At 46.1% G+C, this 20758-nt stretch overlaps 2 protein-coding genes across 3 annotated transcripts in view; one reads left to right on the forward strand and one right to left on the reverse strand.

Annotated features, from left to right (window-relative positions):
• The window catches only part of Nfrkb (nuclear factor related to kappaB binding protein), a 31822-nt gene extending 17489 nt beyond the window's left edge, over positions 1-14333 (forward strand). For both annotated transcript variants that reach the window (XM_032909457.1, XM_032909456.1), the window contains 10 exons: positions 869-975; positions 2784-2907; positions 3482-3561; positions 3688-3902; positions 3982-4252; positions 4775-4987; positions 7350-8117; positions 11673-11779; positions 12823-12958; positions 13056-14333. In XM_032909457.1, coding sequence (XP_032765348.1) covers positions 869-975; positions 2784-2907; positions 3482-3561; positions 3688-3902; positions 3982-4252; positions 4775-4987; positions 7350-8117; positions 11673-11779; positions 12823-12958; positions 13056-13181 — 2147 coding nt within the window. In that variant the 3' untranslated portion in view covers positions 13182-14333. The remainder of the gene's footprint in view (positions 1-868; positions 976-2783; positions 2908-3481; positions 3562-3687; positions 3903-3981; positions 4253-4774; positions 4988-7349; positions 8118-11672; positions 11780-12822; positions 12959-13055) is intronic.
• A 3426-nt stretch (positions 14334-17759) lies between these two features.
• Tmem45b (transmembrane protein 45B) overlaps positions 17760-20758 on the reverse strand; it is a 40995-nt gene continuing 37996 nt past the window's right edge. Inside the window, exons 4-6 of the mRNA XM_032909476.1 lie at positions 20459-20643; positions 19842-19987; positions 17760-18864 (exon numbers count right to left, since the gene is read on the reverse strand). Of these exons, the coding sequence (XP_032765367.1) occupies positions 18753-18864; positions 19842-19987; positions 20459-20643 (443 nt within the window). The 3' untranslated portion in view covers positions 17760-18752. The remainder of the gene's footprint in view (positions 18865-19841; positions 19988-20458; positions 20644-20758) is intronic.

Raw genomic sequence — 20758 nt, forward strand, 5'->3', positions numbered from 1 at the left:
GTAATAGCAGTATGTGGTTTATGTTTGTTGATAGTTGAAAGAAGTGCTAATTTACTTTTCTTACCAAGTTTATAGAACTACTGGGTCATCTGTCGTCTTCCCTTTATACACGGATTGAATTTTTTTTAGTCTAATCCACCCTTTACTCCCTCCTCCATTGTCTCCCTGGTCCCTCCCCCCAGACACTCTCCTAGTTTTTCACTAAAAATGGATATTATATGTATTTGTGTGCATCCTACTAAGTCCAGTTAGTGCCATCTGCATGCATCTGGGTGTGGCGTGGGTATAGGGCTGTCCGCTGAAGCATGGGTAATTACTCTCCCCAAAACAAAACTGACATATCTCCAACTTGCTGCCATGACTCCTGAAGCTTTTGCAACTAGAAATGGAGCCTTTCAACCCCTCCCATCCATGCTGGGATAGTGACTAGATAGATCTTGTGCAGGTTTTGTGTAGTGACCACAGCTTTTGAGAGTTAGGAGAACATCTCCCTCTCAAGTCCAAAAGGTACTGTTTCCTATTAGTTCTCCTTAACCTCTCTCTCTCTCTTAAAATCTGCTCACCTTCTCTTCTATGACATTTTCCAAGCCTTGGGAGAAGGGAGTGTGATGATCTGTTTGGGGGATGAGAACCACTCTATTCAATTCTAAGGTATCCATGGACCTATTTTTTGCCATAGGTGTGTTAAACGTGTAGGAAGGTGCAGTGCAGTGTTGATGGCCAGTAGAGGGCAGTGTGCCCCTGACCAGTCAGGTGAGGCTCAGGAACCGTAATCCTAGGGAGCTCTACCCCATCAGAACAGGTCAGGAGGTGTTGCCATTCACTGGAGCTGTGCTTGACTCCTGGATTTTGCATTCTCTACTGTCAGTTCGGGATGCTGCAGCTCGGCTGCCTAATGGAGAAGGCACTCGGGCAGAGATCTGTGAGCTGCTCAAGGACTCTCAGTTTCTTGCTCCTGATGTCACCAGCACTCAGGTGAGTTAGAGAAATAGTTTTTCTTGGCTTCATTTCAGAATATGTTTGAGGAAAAACTATTAGCAAATGTGAGTTACACTTTTTTTTTTCTTGTGCTACTGAGGGTTGAACCCAGGAACCCAGGAACCCAGGAACCCAGGGTCTTGTACATACCAGGAACATGCTTTACCAATGAGCCATATGTGTTTCCCTAACATAAAATCTTAAAAAAAAAAAAAAAAAAAAAAAAGAACAAGTGAGTCAGGTGTGGCGGTGCATGTCTTCAATCCCAGCACCTGGGAGGCAAAGAAAGGCAGGTTTGAGTTTGAGGCCAGGACACCCAGAGCTACATGGAGAAACTTAGTCACGAAACTCTCCCCCTCCCCACCAATCAAATGAATAAATTAAAGACCAGCTAGGTATGATGGCATTTATAATACCAGCTACCTTGGGAGGCTGAAGCAGGAGGATTTTGAATTTGAAGCCTGGACAGCCTAGACTCCTGAATGTTCCGTGGCTAAAGGCACTTGCTGTGCGTGCCTGATTGACCTACGTTCAGTGCCTAGAGTCTACATGTGAAGTTGGATGCGGTGGCAAATCTTAATATCAGTACTTGGGGAGAATGACCTAGAACCTATGGTCTAGCTAGCCTGGAATACACAACGAGGCAGAAACAGCAGGAGAGAATCTGCCTCAGATTGTCTTAGTCAGGGCTTCTGTTGCTGCAGTGAATCACCATGAACAAAAAGCAAGTTGGGGAGGAGAGGGTTTATTCAGCTTACACTCTCACATCATTGTTCATCACCAAAGGAAGTCAGGACTGGACCTGGAGGTGGGAGCTGATGCAGAAGCAATGGAGGGGTGCTTTTACTGGCTTGCTTCCTCTGGCTTGCTCAGCCTGTTTTCTTACAGAACCCAGGACCACCAGTCCACAGATGGCACCACCCACAATGGGCTGAGCCCTCCCTCATCGATCACTAATTGAGAAAATGCCTTACAGCTGGATATCATGAAAGGGTTTTTTTCAAGTGAGGCTCCTTCCTCTCTGAGTCTAGCTTGTGTCAAGTTGACACACAAAACCAGCCAGTACAGTAATAGTGACCTGTGACCTTCTGACCTTCACACATGCACTATGGCAAACGTATGCCCGTACTCAACATCCTGCACACAATAAGAATGATGAAATAAGCCCATTAAAAATACTACAACCAGGTGGGTAGAGAAATGGCTCAGTGGCTTAAGAAGAACTGTTGTTTCAGAAGACTCAGGTTTGATTCCTAGTATCCACATAGTAGTGCACAACTGTCTGTTTTTTTTTTTTGTTTTTTTTGTTTTTTCTTTTTTTCGGAGCTGGGGACTGAACCCAGGGCCTTGCGCTTGCTAGGCAAGCGTTCTACCACTGAGCTAAATCCCCAACCCCTGTCTTATTTTTTTTAAGATTCATTTTTTAAAATATTTTGTGTGTACAGGTGCCTATCTTACTGTATGCCATATGAGCGTAGGTGCCCATGGAGCCCAGAAGAAGGCATTGGGTCTCCTGGAGGTGCAACACGTGCTCTTCACTGCTGGGTCACCTCTCCTCCTCCTTAACAAAGGAAAGGGTTCACAGTTAACCAGTTCACAGGATCATTGTAGTGAAAATCAATTAGTTTCTTAGTTGTACGCCGTTCTTTTCAAAGTGATCAATGAGCCAGTGTAGGACAGAGCTAGGCTGAGATCCAGTCTGTTTATTCTCTGACTTTAACAGCTACTGGTTTTTCCTTAGGCGCCCAGATAACTTTACTATCTTGGTTGGAGTTGTCCCACATCTCCTTTTGCTCTGTTCTTAGGTGAACACGGTAGTGAGTGGCGCACTGGACCGATTGCATTATGAGAAGGACCCTTGTGTGAAATACGACATCGGTCGGAAGCTGTGGATCTACCTGCACCGTGACCGGAGTGAGGAAGAGTTTGGTATGTGAGGCCTTCCGTGGGCTGACTAGATGGGAGCATCTGCCTTTCGGTTTCATATCTATTCTGTTTGTTGTCAGTTAGGATACAAGAGTCCAGTCAACCAACAAGGCCTGGGTTGTTTTGTTTCTGAGAAAGAATCTTGCTCTTTAGCCAGCTATGGCTATGTGTGGAACTTGCTATGTGGGCCAGGCTGACTTTGAACTTGAGATGATCCACCTTTGTCACCCCAGTTCTGGGCTTACAGTTGTGCAAATCACATCCAACTTTCTGGTTTTGTTTTGATTTGCTTTGAGATAGAGTCTAAGCAGACTGGCCTTGACTGTTTTCCTGCCTCAGTCTCCTGCGGAGTGAGTGATAGTACAGCTTCTGCTTGGAGAGCTCTTTTTTTTTTTTTTTTTTTTTTTTTTTTTTTTTTTTTCCGGAGCTGGGGACCGAACCCAGGGCCTTGCGCTTCCTAGGCAAGCGCCTACCACTGAGCTAAATCCCCAACCCTGAGCTCTTGGTTTTTAACAAAGACTCTGATTTAGCATGCCAAAGTCAGATTTCCTAAACTTGATAACATCCTTGTTTATAGAACGGATCCATCAAGCTCAAGCAGCAGCAGCTAAAGCCAGAAAAGCTCTTCAGCAAAAACCCAAGCCGCCATCCAAGGTGGTAAGTCACCTCGTAAGAGCATCTCCTTTAGAGATTTTGTGATGAGGCGGCTCAGCTTTCACCTGACCCAGTGCCTCAGGAGCTGTCCTTCATGATGCTTGAGGTAGATTTTTTTTTCTTCTCTAGAAGTCCAGTAATAAGGAGGGCTCCGTGAAGGGCCTTAGTGGTCCTTCTGAGCCCAGCCAGATGAGCCTCAGTGACTCCAGCATGCCACCTACCCCAGTTACGCCTGTAACCCCCACCACGCCAGCATTGCCTACCCCTATCTCTCCTCCACCCGTGTCAGCGGTGAGCAGAAGTGGCTCTACCACCGTCTCTGAGCCAGCCAAGTCTAGTTCTGGGTAAGCACCTTTGCTGCTTCTCCTGTTCTTTCCCTCCGAAGTCTTTAGTGTTTACATCTGAGTTTTTGTTTTTCCTCAGTGTTCTTCTGGTGTCCTCACCAACAATGCCACAGCTGGGAACGATGCTTTCCCCTGCTTCCGTCCAGGCTCCGCCCAGTTCTCAGGCCACTGCCCGGGTTGTCAGCCATTCCAGCTCAGCAGGACTGCCCCAGGTTCGGGTAGTAGCCCAGCCCAGCCTTCCTGCTGTTTCCCAGCAGTCAGTAGGGCCAGCACAGCCACTACCCCAGATGCCAGCAGGACCACAGATCCGTGTGCCAGTCACCGCCACCCAAACCAAAGTAGTACCCCAGGTAAATGGATGCTGCGTGTCACTGGGATATAGGACCATGTGGACCTAGAGGTAGGCCAGTGAGTCAGAACAAGCATAGCTTGAAGACCTGGGAGTCACATAGTGCTGGTGTTGACAATGAAGCTCATTGAAATAACTTATTTAATGTTCAGAGCTTCAGGGAAAATGTTCAAAGCTGGGAAAGTACTCTTAGGTACTCTGTTTACATGTTGGAAACAAGACCTTCACTCTCGGACCGAGGCTCTGTAGGAGTGGAATGAGATTTCAAAGTTTGCACTGTGCCGTAGCCATGCCACTCATTGCCTGTATGACTCAGGACCAAGTCCTGTCTCTGTCTAATTTTCCTTCCCTATATATAAAACCATTTGTCTTCAGGATAGGGAAATGAAATAGAATGTTAAATGTAAAACATTGTAAACATTGTACAAATACAGGCTGTGCAGCGTCCATTCCTATAGGCCCTGCTTGCTTGGCTGGAAGCATTCTGGTGTCTAATTGCTCTCGGCTTCACATCCTGAACTAGGCAGTTGTGGCTACAGTTCCAGTCAAGGGGCAGACTACAGCGGCCTCTGTGCAACGGCCTGGACCTGCACAGACAGGGCTTACAGTGACGAGTCTTCCTGCTGCAGTCAGCCCCGGGAGCAAGACAGCCATGAGTTCTCCTGGGAGCTCTGCTCCAAGTGCCTCCACAACCGCCGTCATTCAGAATGTCACAGGACAGAACATCATCAAGCAGGTAGGTGGGCCTGACTAAATGGTGTCCTGAGCTAAAGCAGATGGCTGACCGATGGTGTGGAGTGTTGTCGGATAGCCCAGGGGCCTGCAGACAGGGATTCGTTAGCTTTGACTCCTAGTTTGGAGATTTATCAGGTGGGTACCCCATCCTGACTCTTCGGGGGCAGAGCAGCCTTTATGTTCTTCTCTTTCCTGAGTTTCAGCATTGGGTAGCTGCGGTTTGGTTTTTACAGTTAGCTCCCATGGCATACTTTACCACAGGGTTTCAGTTTGTGGTCTCTAAAGCTGCAATGTGTAGGTTTTCCCTTCACTGTAAATATGCAAATGTGACCTTTGCACTTGTGAAGCTTCTGAGCGGTGATGTCATCACCTTTAATCCCCGCACTTCAGAGGCAGACGCAGGCGGATCTCTATGAGTTCGAGGCCATCCTGGTCTGCAAAGCAATTTCCAGGACAGTTTAGGCTACACACAGAGAGAAACCTTGACTCAGGGTAAAAAAAAAAAAGTTGTGAAGCCTGTTGACATCTAGTACTAGAGCAGTGCCTGTTCTGTGCTTCCCCACCGTGTGGTTATAGATGTTAGCTACATGGCATGTGGGTCAGTATTGGTTGTTATTGCACCATTTTGTAGAGGAAGAAAAAGAGCCACAGGATGACAAAAAGCATTTCATTCAGCACGTATGTATTGTCTTTGGGGAATTTAGGCATGTGTTAAGCAGACTAAACCCCTTTGTGGAGCTCATGTGAGGAGTAGGAGGTAAATAATTAGATCAGCACCAGATAATAAGAAACACTGGTGATTTGAACAAAGATGGAAGATTGGGTATCGTGTGTTATTTTAGCCATGATGATGGGAAATGGCTTCTCTGAGGAGGTGAGATTTAAAGGAGATGAACAAAGCTTCTGTGCCACATAGTGGTGACCTGGAGATAGAATTCTGTCTGTGTAGACCTGCACAGTAAGTGTCTTACATCAGACACGCTGTGGAGGGGTGTCTTGCCAAGTCACTGTGGTTACAGTTAGTGTATGAGCAGTGCGTTTGGGAAGGTTGACAGTGCTGACACTGTGCTGAGCTTTGATTCTGACTTAAATGTGATGGAGAACCACAGCTAGACTGCGGATCTGGTTTGTAGTTAACTCCTAGCTACTGGATACAGTGAACTTTGGAGTAAGAATAAAACCAAGAAGACTGGGTGAGAGGCATGAGGGCATTTGTCAGATGTGGTAAGAAGTGAATGGAACTGGTGTGGTTTGCTGGTAGCCTGGATGTGAATCTTAAAAAAAAATCTTCCTGTGGGTTCTGGATGGGGTAGTTAGGTATAGAGTTATCATTTATGAGAAGGGGATAAAGTTGGAGTGTGGACAATATAGGACACACATGAGGACTCAGAAATAAATAATTGAGTAATTTAAAAAGAAATTTTGTTACTGAAGATGTCATAGAATTTGGATTGGAATGATGTGTGCAGGTGAATCATGAAGCAGTCATATTTGATGTCTCTTTGAATAGCTAGAGATGGTTTGTACTTGTTTTCTGTAGCAGTGATTCAGTGGAAGGGACACTGAGAGAAAGACAATGAGTAGAACAAAGGGGTTACTTATTGGTCACCATGAAGCTGGGAAGTGATGAGTCCAGGGAGTCCGACTCCAGAACCCCTTCTTGGAGCTGGTGCACCACACTGCTGCTCACAATAGGTGGGCTTGTAAACAGATGGACGTAAGATACCAGAGTGGGGTGGGGAGATGGGGAAGGACAGGCGGGTATGTGCTGATAGTCAGGACTTGCTGCGCTGTACTGATGGCATTGTGATTGGTGTTTTTAGCTTAAGGAAAAAAAGAACCTTTGCTAAGTTACATTGTGTGTGTGTGTGTCTAATTTTACACACACACACACACACATACACACACACACACACACACACACACACACATATATATAAAGCAAAATAGTGTATCTTGATATACGTTAGATCCCCAGTTCTAGTGGGGTGGGTTGGTAGGTGCAGCTCAGTGGTGAGGCCCTGGATTTAACATCCTTTGCGAGGGCTTTATTAAATCTGCTTTATTAAACCTCATGTTACCCAGGCTGCTGCTGATAACTCTGCCACAATTTCAGCTCAGTCTCTTCCATTCCTTCCTAAAGCCAGGAAAGGACAGATAAGATTGACCAAGAATGGTGTTCGAAGCTGGATAGAGAGTGTATGCTTTATTACATTTTTCTTTCCTTTTATTTGTGTTTAACCATTTTTCGAAATAAAGCGTTAAAGATACATGACATATGTGCCCATGAGTAGACGCTTGCCTGGTCCTGCCACATGACTAGCACTTGAATCTCTTCTTTGCTGCTCTGTTTTCCTATCTAGGTGTCAATCACTGGACAGCTTGGTGTGAAGCCCCAGACAGGCAACAGCATTCCACTCACAGCCACAAACTTCCGTATCCAGGGTAAAGATGTACTGCGCCTGCCGCCTTCTTCCATCACCACAGATGCCAAGGGCCAGACGGTTCTGAGAATCACTCCAGACATGATGGCCACACTGGCCAAGTCTCAGGTTACCACAGTCAAGTTGACTCAGGACCTCTTTGGGGCAGGTAGCGGCACTGCAGGCAAAGGCATCTCTGCTACCTTGCATGTGACTTCCAACCCTGTCCATGCGGCCGACAGCCCTGCCAAGGCCCCTTCAGCCAGTGTTCCTTCATCAGCTCCAGCGGGCACTACCGTGGTCAAAGTAACTCCTGATCTCAAGCCAACAGAAACCTCCAATTCAGCTTTTCGCTTGATGCCAGCTCTTGGCGTGAGTGTGGCAGATCAGAAGGGGAAGAACACAGTGGCCTCTTCAGAAGCAAAACCTGCTGCCACAATCCGCATTGTGCAGGGGCTGGGAGTGATGCCTCCTAAAGCAGGCCAGACCATTACTGTTGCAGCACATGCAAAGCAAGGAGCCTCTGTTGCTGGTGGGTCTGGAACTGTCCATTCTTCAACTGTGTCCTTACCCAGTATCAATGCCACCGTGTCTAAGACTGTGGCTGTGGCTTCTGGAGCAACCAGCAGCCCCATCAGCATCGGGACTGGAGCCCCCACCGTGCGACAGGTCCCTGTTAACACCACAGTTGTGTCCACATCCCAGGCTGTGAGTATGGTGATGGTGAAGGTTTTACCCCTCTGCTTAAGAAACTCTTTTCTAGGAGGAGACGGCTGTCTTAGTTAGGGGTTCTGTTGTGTGATAAAACACTGTGACCAAAAACAACTTGGGGAGGTCAGGGTTTATTTTGTTTGGCTTCCACTTCCATGTTGCTATTCATTATTGAGGGAAGCTGGGACAAGAACTCAAACAAGACAGGACCCAAGAAGCCACAGAGGGGTGCTGCTTACTGGCTTGAGTAACCTGCTTTCTTTAGAACCCGGAACTACCACCAGCTCAGGCATAGAACCACCCAAAATGGGCCAGGGCCTCCCCATGAATAACTAAGGAAATGTTTCACAGCTGGATCTTTGGAGGCATTTTTCTCGGATGAGGTTCTCCCCTTTCAGATGACTCTCAGTTTGTGTTAAGTTGGTATAAAGAAGCCAGGTCAACAGGGCTGTGCTATATATATATAGCCCAGGCTGGCTTAGGATTTGTTGTGTCTAAGCTGGTCTTGACTCCTGCTCCTCATTCACTGCTCTTCCTGTCGCAGTCCTCCAAGTGCTGGGATCCCAGGCATGCATCGCACTGACCAGCCTGGGAAAGGTGTTTAGGCTCCGCCCCTGTCCCTTAGGAGACTGAGAACTCCATTTGACTTACAGGTTTGGCCTAGGCTGTAGTTTTTGGAATATAATATACAAAAGTGTAGTGCGTGCGTGTGTAGTACCTGATGCCTTGCTCTAGCATGCATGCATCTCACACACATGTACATGTACACACACACACAGAGAGAGAGAGAGAGAGAGAGAGAGAGAGAGAGAGAGAGAGAGAGGGAGGGAGAGAGAGAGAGAGAGAGAGAGAGAGAGAGAGAGAGAGAGAGAGAGAGAGAGAGAGAGAGAGAGAGAGAGTGTGTGTCAGTGGTGGTGCACACCTTTAATCCCCAGTGGAAAGGCAGAGGCAGGTGGATCTCTGAGTCTGTGGTCAGCCTGGTCTACAGAATTAGTTTCAGGACAACCTAAGATACACAAGAAACCCTGTCTTGACATTCCCCACCCCCCAGGAAAAAAGAGAACAAAGAACAGTATCAGGCGTGTAGGGAAAAGGACATTTTCTTTATCTTCTGCTGTTCCATTCTTATAGGGGCTAACGAACAGTGTATTTGTCCTTCAAACCCCTTTCCTAGCATTCCATGCATATACATGTAGTTAAGAACATCGAAGGTGTCATCGTAGGCCATACTCTGATGGTGACCATGTTCTTTTTAGTGATGCAGCAGTACATCAGCTTCTATTGAGGGGTCTGTTGGTGCCACAGCAGTGGTCTCCTGCAAGTGTTTAAGGTGCATGTATTGGGAGTTTTGTCCCTCTAACTGTGCTGCCAGAAAGACTGTCAGCCACACCCTGTTGTGTGCATGGGAAGTGTTTTCTTCCAGTTCGGAACTGCAGGTGTAGCTCAGTGGTAGTGTGGTTGAGCAGTGGACTCAAGACTTTTAAAAATATTTCCCTTTGATCTTACCTTAGGTTTGGGTTTATTTTTTTTTTTTTTTTCTTTCTTGGTGATTTTGCTATGTTCCTGGCTGCCCTGAACTTTCTGCAGATCAGACCACCTTAGCTTCCTGAGTTCTAGGATTGTCATGGAGCCCAGTTTGCTCTCTTACCTCTTAACCCTGCATTTGGTTACCTAACCCTGTATTTATATTCTCTGATTACTTTTATCAGTATTTTTTTAATTCTTTCAAGGTTTTGTACATGTGCCTTATATAGGCAAGGATGAAAAGGATGTATTATCCTTTATTACTAACCAGACATCAGAAACCAGGCACCCAAAGGCACCTAAAGGCTCTTTGTTTCCTCTAGTACCTGAGGGTGTTTGACCTCTGTACTCCCACTTGTACAGGTTCTCTCTGCGGCTTTTTTTCTTCTTGGACCTTACTAACTTTGGAGTTCGGATTTTTTTTTTCTCTCGCTTGGCCAAGTTTGTTATTAGTGTCCCCTAACTAACCTCCCTTATCTCTGGAGAAATGTGACTTGTTTTTATCAGATTGTCCTGCTGCCTGCCCAGGAGAGCCTGCATTGCACTGGGGTACTGTTCATTTTCTCTCTAACACTAGAGGGCCTTGTCCTCCTCGTCATGTGGGAGCTGGGTGTTCAGCACGGTGTCATGTGTTACGAACACCCGGACAAATAGGGGTCACCAGTCCAAGTGGCTCAGGATCTGGGACTGCCAGGTAAACACACCCTTTGTGGTCAGGTACAGAGCTGTTTGTTTCCGTGAGATGAAAAGTCATGTAAGGAAGAAGTGGGTCATTTCAGTTGACTTATTTCTCACAAATTGAGCTAATACTTTTTGTAGGAAATAAAACTAATCAAGAGTTCCCATGTGTGGCTCTACCAGGTGCGTACAAAAGAAGCAGTGTCTCAGGGTCTGAACTTTCTTGTAGAGTAGTGGAGTCTTAATTCGTCTGTGAGGCCAGCATCATCCTCACACCAGAACCAGGTGTAGACATGCAATAAAGAAAAGCTGTAAACCAGCATCCTTCATGATAGGAAAGTTCATACAAATCTAGCAGTATACAAAGAATTAAACCCAGAGGACCCAGCATTCCCATAGAGACTCACAACCATTTGTAACTAAAGTTCCAGTAGATTCAGTGCCCTCTTATGACTTTCACTGACATTACGCACATATGTCATACACATACACACGTTCAGGTAAAATACACATAAAATAAATCTAAAAAATACTTTTTTTTTCTTTTTTTCGGAGATGGGGACCGAACCCAGGGCCTTGCGGTTGCTAGACAAGCGCTCTACCACTGAACCAAATCCCCAACCCCTAAAAAATACTTTTTAAGAGTTATCCTCTGTCATAAACAACTTAGGGAGGTAGAGAGTGATAGCAGTAGGAGCATGTCTCAGAGCCTACTCAGCTCGTGATAGGAAGCGTCCAGTGAAGCAGGAACTGAGGGCTCAGGGTAGCCTTCAGGATCACACGTCCTCCAGCTAGGCTTCACCTAGCTTCACTTCCCGAAAGTGTCTTTAGTCTTTCAGATTAGTCTTACCAGCAGTCAGTATATGAGCCAGTGGGGGACATTTCATATTGAAATTATACTCTTGCACCCCCTTTCCCAAAGGCTTCTAGTTACACACATAACACAAAATGGAGTTTAAAAGTCCCAAGCTGTTAGCTGAGCATGTGGTGCTTGCCCTAGCACTGGAGAAGCTGAGGAGGAAATCTGAATTGAGGGCCAGTGTGGGAGACACAAACTCACTCTCAAGTTCCATTTCCCCAACTCTAAGTCTAAAGTCCCTTCTGAGTCTTAAGGGAACTTGAAGCTTAAGCCCCTGAGGATAGGCAGTTACTGCTCTTCGGTAGTCGAACAAGTGATGTATAACTTGTTAAAAGCCAGTTGTTGGAGTTGCTTGGGTTTGCGGGAATATTGGGACCCTTGGGGGAATGAGGGTTGGAGGTGTCTGTAGTGCTCTTGCTTTCTCTCTGTAGACACCAGCTGTTTTCGCTGTACTTCCTTCTGTCCCACAAAGCTAATTGTTTTCTTTGAAGGGGAAGCTGCCTACCAGGATCACAGTTCCTCTCTCTGTGATTAGCCAGCCAATGAAGGGCAAGAGCGTGGTCACAGCCCCCATCATCAAAGGCAACCTTGGAGCCAAGTGAGTGCTGTTTGTAGAATAGCAAATGCAGTTGTTAGAGAATTGCCGGTTAGCACCTGACACTTTCATCAACGATACACATGGAATCCCAGTACTGTTTTGGATGCAATGATTAAGACACAAAAGAGCCATTCTGTGCCCAGCTTATTAGTGTAAAGTAGGGAGGGGAATCCGATGGGTAATAAAGCAGTAATACATTGGGTGGTAGAACACAAGGAAGGTGCAGGGTGCTGGCATGTGATGGTGTAAGGGATGCTCCCTGTATTTGAGGCCAAGTTTAAGACAATTTGGTAAATGTTGGTTTTCTTTGGCTCTGACTTAATGTTTTTTTTTTTTTTTTTTCCGGAGCTGGGGACTGAACTCAGGGCCTTGCGCTTGCTAGGCAAGTGCTCTACCGCTGAGCTAAATCCCCAACTGGCTCTGACTTAAACAGGAGTAAAAGACTCATGCAGTCCTTCTGGCATTTCTTTCTTTCTTTCTTTCTTTCTTTTTTATTCATTTATTATATATAAGTACACTGTAGCTGTCTTCAGACACACCAGAAGAGGGCATCAGATCCCATTACAGGTGGTTGTGAGCCACCATGTGGTTGCTGGGAATTGAACTCAGGACCTCTGGAAGAGCAGTCGATGCTCTTAACGACTGAGCCATCTCTCCAGCCCCCCTTCTGGCATTTCTAATGATGATAAAACTGTTTTGGGACGTAGGGTGGCCTTTTCTTTCCTAAGAGACAGGCATTTTACTGGGTTGCTGAGGCTGGTTCGCACCTGTACTCTCTGTGATACTCTGAGTTCTTGTACAACCGGGAGAGTTTCTTGCAGGGATACATGCTTTGTGGTAGTGCCTGAGTCTTCCTGGCACTTCCTGGTATAGAGTTTAGGCCATTTTATCCATTACTCTGGAGGCTCCTACCATAGAAGGTTAGAAGAAATGTCGTAGTATGAGATTGCATTTGAATCTAGAAGATTGGCCTTCACGCAGTATGTAGCCTCAGTCTGAGCCTGATGGATGTGGTCATTCTCACCTCTGTTTCCCTTTCACAGTCTCAGTGGGCTGGGTCGCAACATCATCCTCACAACCATGCCAGCAGGTGCTAAGCTCATTGCTGGCAATAAGCCAGTGAGTTTCCTCACCGCCCAGCAGTTGCAGCAGCTTCAGCAGCAAGGTCAGGCTACACAGGTAAGGTCCAATGCAGACTGTTGGCAGCTCAGCCTTGTTTCCTTTCTTAATGGACGAACAGTGCAGTCCACTGACCGGATCTCCTCTTTGTAAGCAGGTACGCATCCAGACTGTCCCAGCATCCCATCTGCAACAGGGCACAGCTTCTGGCTCCTCCAAAGCCGTGTCCACTGTTGTTGTGACCACAGCTCCATCTCCTAAACAAGCACCTGAGCAGCAGTGACTGAGAAGAAAGGCGGCTTCTTTAAGAGACCAGGCCTGGTTTATCTCGGCTGACAGAAAGGCAGCAGGGAGGCTGCACCATTCTTCTGAGCTGTCCTGCTTGAGGCAGGGTGGTGGAGAGTGATGGCAACTGTGGCCTAGATTGTGCTGCCACACTCCAGAGTGAAGCCCTTCTTAGGGTTCCAGGGATGATCTGTCTAGTCCAGGAAGAGGGAAGGAACATCAGAGTCTGGGGAGGTCACAGTCACACAAGCCAGGGTTACCTCCTGAATGTTGGGTTCCCAGGGAGCAGGCCTGCCAGTTGGTGAGTGGACCGGCAGGGAATAAGCCTCATTCTGTGTGAGGACTTTACTTTTTAGTTTCTGATCCTCTCCGTGACTTGTTGAGATGTGAGTTTTGTGTCCAGAAAATTTTTGTGTAACTTATTTTTTTAAAGAACCTACTCTACGTCTTTTATCAAATAGAAACCTGGGCTTCAGTGCCCCTAAACTGATCACTTACCCCTTCAACCAGAATGAGAGCATAGCAAGACTCTTAATAGTTTGGCGGCTTACTTGATAATGGAGAGGTTATATAGTAAGAAAATGTAGGCCTTGAGTTAGCATGGACCCCCTCAAGTGGGACTAGTTCAATGCCGTGTACTAAATATGGGCATCTGAATCTCGGTTGTCCCTGTATCTTCTCTTGTGGGCATTGTCCTTGACAAGCCTGTTCCATGGAAGTTCAGAGCTGCTGGACAGGAGTAGGGGAAGATGAGATGCTGCTCTCACAGTGCACTTGCTTACAGCCCAGACATTGCACATTCTCCTTGCTGTAGAACAGCCATTGCAAACCAGACCCTTGGAGCTGGCCACTTGATTGGGACAGAGAAGAAATGGGGAGGTTGGGGCAGGGGTAGGCACTGCCTGGCAGTGCCATCTTGAGGGGAAAGGATGTTTTTATTCTGGCTATTTCATATTTCTCAGCCACCATCAGCCACAGACAGGGCTCGGAAGGGTACTTTACAAAGTCCAAGTACTTAATGTACTAGGTGTATCTTAACGCGTCTTGCTGTGGTGCAGGGGTGGGTGGGAAAACCTTTCTGCAGGGATAGTGCTTCCCTGTCTCTTTGTGAAAATATCCAAATTATTAAAAACATATCTTTAATTTCTGGGCCTTTAATCATTGTCTTTCATGGGGAAACAACCAAGGGCATGTAGAATGGAAGAAATGGCTGGTTTAAGAGAGAGCCATGTTGAACCTGGTTTACTTGGCAAGTTACTGAGAAACAGAAAAGGGTTAAAGTAGTTTTGGCTACAGGATGGCTTTACAGTTGCATTTGAATCTCACAGCAATTTTGTCAGCTGTTACTGGCACCCTCTCTATTGGTGAGAAGATAACAAATCTGAGGGGATAAGAGAAAACCAAGATGGGTGCCTGGTCTTGGAGTTCTAAGTCAGTCTGAAGGTGAGACGAGTGGCGGGAGAAGGTGCCAGCTGTCCACCACAGGCGTGGGTTGGAGTCCCAGCACCTCTAACCGTGAGATGGCAGAGTCACATGGGCCTCTAATGTAATCCCTGCCGCTCCAGAAGTAGAAACTGGAAGATTAAGACTTCAGACTTGTGCTCAGCTAGAGGCCCATGTGGTGCTATGTTGGATCCGTCTCAGAACTAAAAGAAAAGTTAGGTCCTTCCTAAGTCACATTCCCTTTGTGCTAAACTCTTTCTCAACACAGTATTTTTACTGATTCTTCGGGAATTTCACATCATGTACCCTAACACGCTCATTTCCAAGCCCTCCCATGTCTGTTCCCGCACCCTTGTGACCACACTTCCCCCCAAATAAAACACAAAAGAAAACAGGTTCAATTTGTGTTGCCCACATGCGCACTGGATCGTGGTCAAACTCCCAGGGCCCACCCCCTCAGAACTGGGTCCCTTCCCTCGCACACCCTCACTAGAAGCCATTAGCTGTGGAGAGACGCCTCAGCACTCCCATCACACTGCTCGAGCGTTCTCTTCAATGGCTTCCTGTTAGGGTGTTGCCCTCTTGTGGCCGGGAAGGACTGGGGTGTGTGTCGCTACAGGAGTCTTCCATGTTTCCCTTTGAACTGTCTGTTCACAGTCATTTGTACCACTGCAAAACCAGCCTCCCTGCCCTTACAGTCAGCTGGAGCACGGATTGTGGGCTTCCACATGTTTTCCTCTTAAGGAAAACTCACTGGGATGCGTTCTAGTGAAACTCGAAGGTAGGTTTAGGTGGCAGGCCTGGCTCTCAAACCACAGGGGACTGGGTAAGATGGAATTGCACTCTTGCTGGGTGCCGGGGGACTGGCCTCAGGACTGACTGATGAGAGGGAAGAGGACCATGGTGGGGAATAAGCGTTGACAAGTGTTTATATTTTTGATATATTTCACACAGAAAACAGTGTAATAGTTTTAGACAACAGTAAGAAAGTAGGCAATACTCTCAGATATTTACTGCTGGCTAAACCTCTTCCGATTTACGTAGCAAATCCCATGAAAGTGACTCATACTTAGCTTCAGGTTTATGCAGCTTTTATGCACTAGATCACCTGCCTGTGTGTGTAAGTGTGTGGGATATGTATATCCTAGAGAGCATAGATGTAAAATACAGGTCTATTCCGAGATGCCAGTTTGTGGGATTGACTCCCCAGAAAGTCTGGTTTGGGTACTTTCTAGTCTGTTGTTGAAACAGTAAAGATTAGAGACCTCCTAGTGCAGTTGTCTACAGCAGCAGCACTAATATATTAACACGTGTGCTTTCTTCATATGTAGACCTCAAAGAGTTCCAGGCAGTTGTTTGTCCTTTGAGCATCTGGACGATAGATTGGTAAAACAGTTCAGACTGTGTCCAAGACAACATTCAGTGAACAGCCTTCTGACTGGCTTGTACTTTAAGATTTATTTTTATCTAGTTGTATCTGCATACTTGCATATGTTTATATCATATATGTGCAGGGGCTGGTGGAAGGCAGAAGAGGTTGCCTAGATGTAGGATTCGGTAACTGAGCTCAGGTCCTCTGGAAGAGCAGGAAGTACGATCTCTCTGGCCCCACAGCTTGTTCTTTCAGAATGTTCTGCTAGGGTTGGTTATTCAATGAAGGTATCTTAAGCCACTGGTTAGTGATACAAAATATTTTTTTTACTTACTTTATGTATACAAGTACACAGTAGCTATTTTTAGACACACCAAAGGAGGGCATCAGACTCCATTACAGATGGTTGTGAGCCACCACATGGTTGCTGGAAATTGAACTCTGGACCACTGGAAGAGCAGCCAGTAGTGTTAACTGATGAGCCATTTCTCCAGCCCCACAAAAATAAATTTTAATATTTTATATTTAATAATTGTCAGTCCCAATACTGTTTCTTTGTTCTGCCAATATAAAGTCTCAAGTGCATCTTAACATCTTTTTCTATGAAAGTAAGACCGGAAGTAAGAAGTAAGCTCCTTTTCCAGCTTGGACCTAAGGAGAGAGCACATTTTGTGTAGTTGCTGGTGAACGGCTCTTCAGTATTCGTAAAATGAGTTTGAGTTCCTGCTCAGCTGGCAAACCAAAGAGCCCCTTGAAAAGGAGTGCAGAAAATTTCAGTCTTAATCCCTGTATGTGACTTTCCGCAAGGCCAGCTAGCTAGCCTTTCTTCCAGAGAATCTGAAGGACTTTGTGTTTGTGGGTGTTGGTGAAGGAACAGGATGTAGATTATGAGAAAGACCAGGCTTCCAAGTCACAGTGGGGGTTGGTTTTTCTACTTTGTAGCTGTTTGAGCTTATGCTGACCAGCCTCAGAGGACATGCGTAAATTACAAGGGATGGCGAGAGTTCACTGAGACAGTGTGTCCCAGCATCACAGCAGGTTGTACAAGTGAAAGGTGTTACTTGGTCTTGAAGATTCTCCAGTTTCAGTCAGCACAGAAGCCTCTTCTCACTGGAACTAATGTGTGTGTAATCACATGTGTTCTATGTTCTTGTGTGGCTTTGTATGTACTACTAAGTCTGGGATACCTTCTCTAAAGGGCCAACTTGCCATTTCTCCCCTGTTCCTCTGTGGTGTGTGTATTCCTTTTTTTTTTTTTTTTTTAGATTTGTTTTAATTTTATGCATGTGTGGGTTTTGCCTGCATGTATGTGCACCATGTTTGCACCTGATCCCTGTGGAGATCAGAAACGAATAGCATACCCAGGAACTGCAGTTGGAGACAGCACTGAGCCGCCAAGCTCGGAATCAGTCCCGGGTCCTCTGGAAAAGCAGTAGGTGCTCTTGTCAGCCGCGGCGTCTCTCCAGCTCCTGCATTTTGTTTGCTTTTTATTGTTTTGTTTTTTTTGAGACAGGGTTTCAAAAAACTGCGGCTGTTCTGCTGGTTAACTTGTAGATCACACTGGACTCGAACTCCGAAATCAGTTGCCTCTGCTTCCCAGGTGCTGGGATTCAAGCCGTGGGCCACCAAACCTGACTTGCCCCCTGCACTGTTTTTACCAGGTGCCCACCCACCACACTGCCTCTGATAACCTCAGGAGTTCTTTTACAGTATACTGTCAGTGTCGTGATGAACATCTCACTCATTCTTGAGACATTTCAGTGCTAGGGCAAAGTGGATATTTAATAAATACATGTTGAGGAAAGTTATAAAAACTAAAAAACAAACCTCCCGAAACAAAGCCTGTCCAGGACCAACAGTAGAGCATCAAGCCTGTGTTAAGCATTCAAAACCATTACATTGGTTTTTAGCTGTTTTAAAATTGGAAGCTTTTCATCACCTGATTTTCCCCTGCATCTAGGAGGCACAGGCTTGCTATAAAATGTTCCTCAGTAGCGTGACGTCGAGGACTCAGCGGGATTTCAGTTCTCAGCGGAGCTATGAACTAGCTACTGGATTTAAGGAAATTACCTTTCATCTATCTTTATCTCTGACCAAGGCTAAAATGCAGTACTTTGGTACGATGTATTAGAGAACATTTAAAAAGATAACGCTGAAAATACCAAAGCTCGTGAGTTGCTTTTTTTTTTTTTTTAAATCTGTTAGACCCTTGGCTCTGAATTGAAGACACTGAGCTGTCATTAACTGAAGGAACATTTCTGAGAAGGAAGTACCTGCTTGATTGAGAGAGGAGGGGCAAGTTATCAGAAGCAGCAGTGATAACTGGCTTGCTTCATCCACATCGTCACTTCCTAGTGTAGGTGTTCAGAGTCTTAAAGTCATTTCTCTACAAGGACAGGCCTGCTACTGGAAGGTGTCTATTTTCCTGGATGGATGGTATTAATGTAATACAGATTTTAAGTTAAAGTATTCTTAAATATTCCAAGTATATGGTGCATAAAAAACACTTGAGGTCTAATTTCCTGTATTTGAGTCTATGGCTTTGTATTCGATGAGAGATGCAGCATATGGAGCCCTAGGAGGTCATAAGGCAAGCCTTAGAGGACGGGACAGGAGCACTTATATAAGGCAAGCCTTAGAGGACAGGGACAGGAGCACTTATATAAGGCAAGCCTTAGAGGACAGGGGACAAGCTGCATCCTTTCCAGCTATTGTTTAAGAGGATGTGAGGTCTCCACTGCTCCAAGCCTGAGGTCACTCCTCATCCGAGCCGCTCAAAAGGGTTGACTGGTAAGTGTGGTCAGACTTCAGCTTCTGGATCCCGATGATCTCTCCTTCTGCGCGTCTCCTCACCCGAGTCAGAAAGCTGGAGCAGACAAACCATAGGAACCATTAGATCAGCCATGGAAGTCTTCCATTCAATAACTCCAGGATGTAGAGAATGGCAGAGCCCTTTTCAGGTGTCTGTTAAACAGTGATACAAAGTCTACATATCTGGCTTCTCAGTGTTCTGCTCACAGTGGAAAAAAGGACTTCGTAGTGACCCAAATATTCTTGAGACCAGATTCAGGTCTTGCCATCTAGCTGTTTTACAGACTAGAAAGTAGCTTTTTTTTTTTTTTTTTTTTTTTTTTTTTTTTGTCACTGAGGATCTTTCTGGGTGAAGTATATCTGCTTTAGGTATATGGAAATGAGAAGGGGGTGAGGGTAGACAGGGGCAGCTTCCACAGAAACAGACTTGTATAATAACACATGCCAAATTTCAGCTTCGCTTTCCGCTTACTAGTTGGTAAAATTATTTAGCCTTCTGAAGCCTTGTTTCCCCATTTGTTAAAAGCACCACCACCACCACCACCAACGCCAGTACATGGTACAGTGGTGAGGGTCAGAGGTCAACCTGTGTCTTAAGTTTTCTGTGCTGCCTGGGACAGTAAGTGTAGGAGTCAATAGTTCTTACAGTCTTTTATGCTCAGAGGTACTTAGCACTTTCTGCTCTGGTACGTATTTTGGTGTCTGTATACTTAGGAAGTAAGCAAAACAAGTCTTGAAGTGGGTGGTGGTGTCACCAAACCAGTGACCGTAGGGACTTCGGCCCAGACTGACTTCTGCTTCGAGGACTTCCCTATCATTCACTAGCTTAGAGTCGTAGAACTGCACTTTAACAGGTTTGCTATGACCCAATCAGGCAGTGTAACTAAGAGGTGTGGTAACTTCCCGGCAAATGATGGTTACTTTGTGCAGAGTTTAGCAAGATGTCGGCCGTCATTAAGTAATAGGCGTTCACCACCTTAGGGGACTAGTCAGGGAGAGGGAAAACTTGCACAAGGTTCGTTTCAAACGTACCAGTAAACAAGGGAGTAGTTGATGGCCGTGATGCAGAGAGCTACCAAATAATGCCAGCAGAAGCACATGGTGATGAACATGACGTTGTCCATGTCCTTCTGGTCCCACTCTGGGGTTCCAAACGGCGGGAACAGGACAAATCCAATCTGGAGGAATAGAGGGAGATGTTTCTGGCAGGTTGTCTGAGAAGTAACCAGTTGTCTTCACGGCCAGCAGTATGCCGTACACTGTCTCATGGTTCCTACGACCCAGTTGCACCAAAAGCCCTATTCACACAGGATTGTTGCTCTTCGTTAAGTTTGGTTACTGTACAGGCTGATTGAAAATTAGCTGGACTTCAGGACTTCCATCTCATGTGAGTAGTTTAGTAAATACAGGTGTACAGCCAGTTTGCCTGCAAGCTATTAGTGGGGAAAAACTTCACAGGTCAGGGTGTGGTGTGGGGATAGAAAGGTAATCTAGATAGACGATACCCCTCAACCAATGTTCTAGACAGACTTCCCTCCTCCCCCAGTTGTATTTGCTGCATTTTCAGGCCACAAAGCCATTTTCAGGATTTCTCTTGGACATCTCCAAGGGGCTTTTTAACCCAGACCGCATTGAGTGTGGATAGTCACCTGCCAGAACCAGGTTCCCTGCAGGATAAGGAGAGTGGTTCGGAAAAGCTCCAGCACAATGTTATCGCGGAGGATGACCTCCAGAGAGATACTGATGGTCGCTCCAAACAGACTGAACAGCAGGAGTGAGTGGATGTGCTGGTCCAGTGGAGGTCGGCCGTGAACGTGGAAATAGAAGAGAAAACCTGTGCGAACCAAGGACAGCCATCAGAAACTTAAGAACATTCACCCTGGCCCTTCCCGATTACTGTAGATTTCCCCCTTTATTTGTTTGTCTCAAATCGATTCGAGCTTCTTCAG

This window comes from Rattus rattus, chromosome 8 (assembly GCF_011064425.1).
Source record: "Rattus rattus isolate New Zealand chromosome 8, Rrattus_CSIRO_v1, whole genome shotgun sequence".
NCBI classification, from domain to species: Eukaryota; Metazoa; Chordata; class Mammalia; order Rodentia; family Muridae; genus Rattus; species Rattus rattus.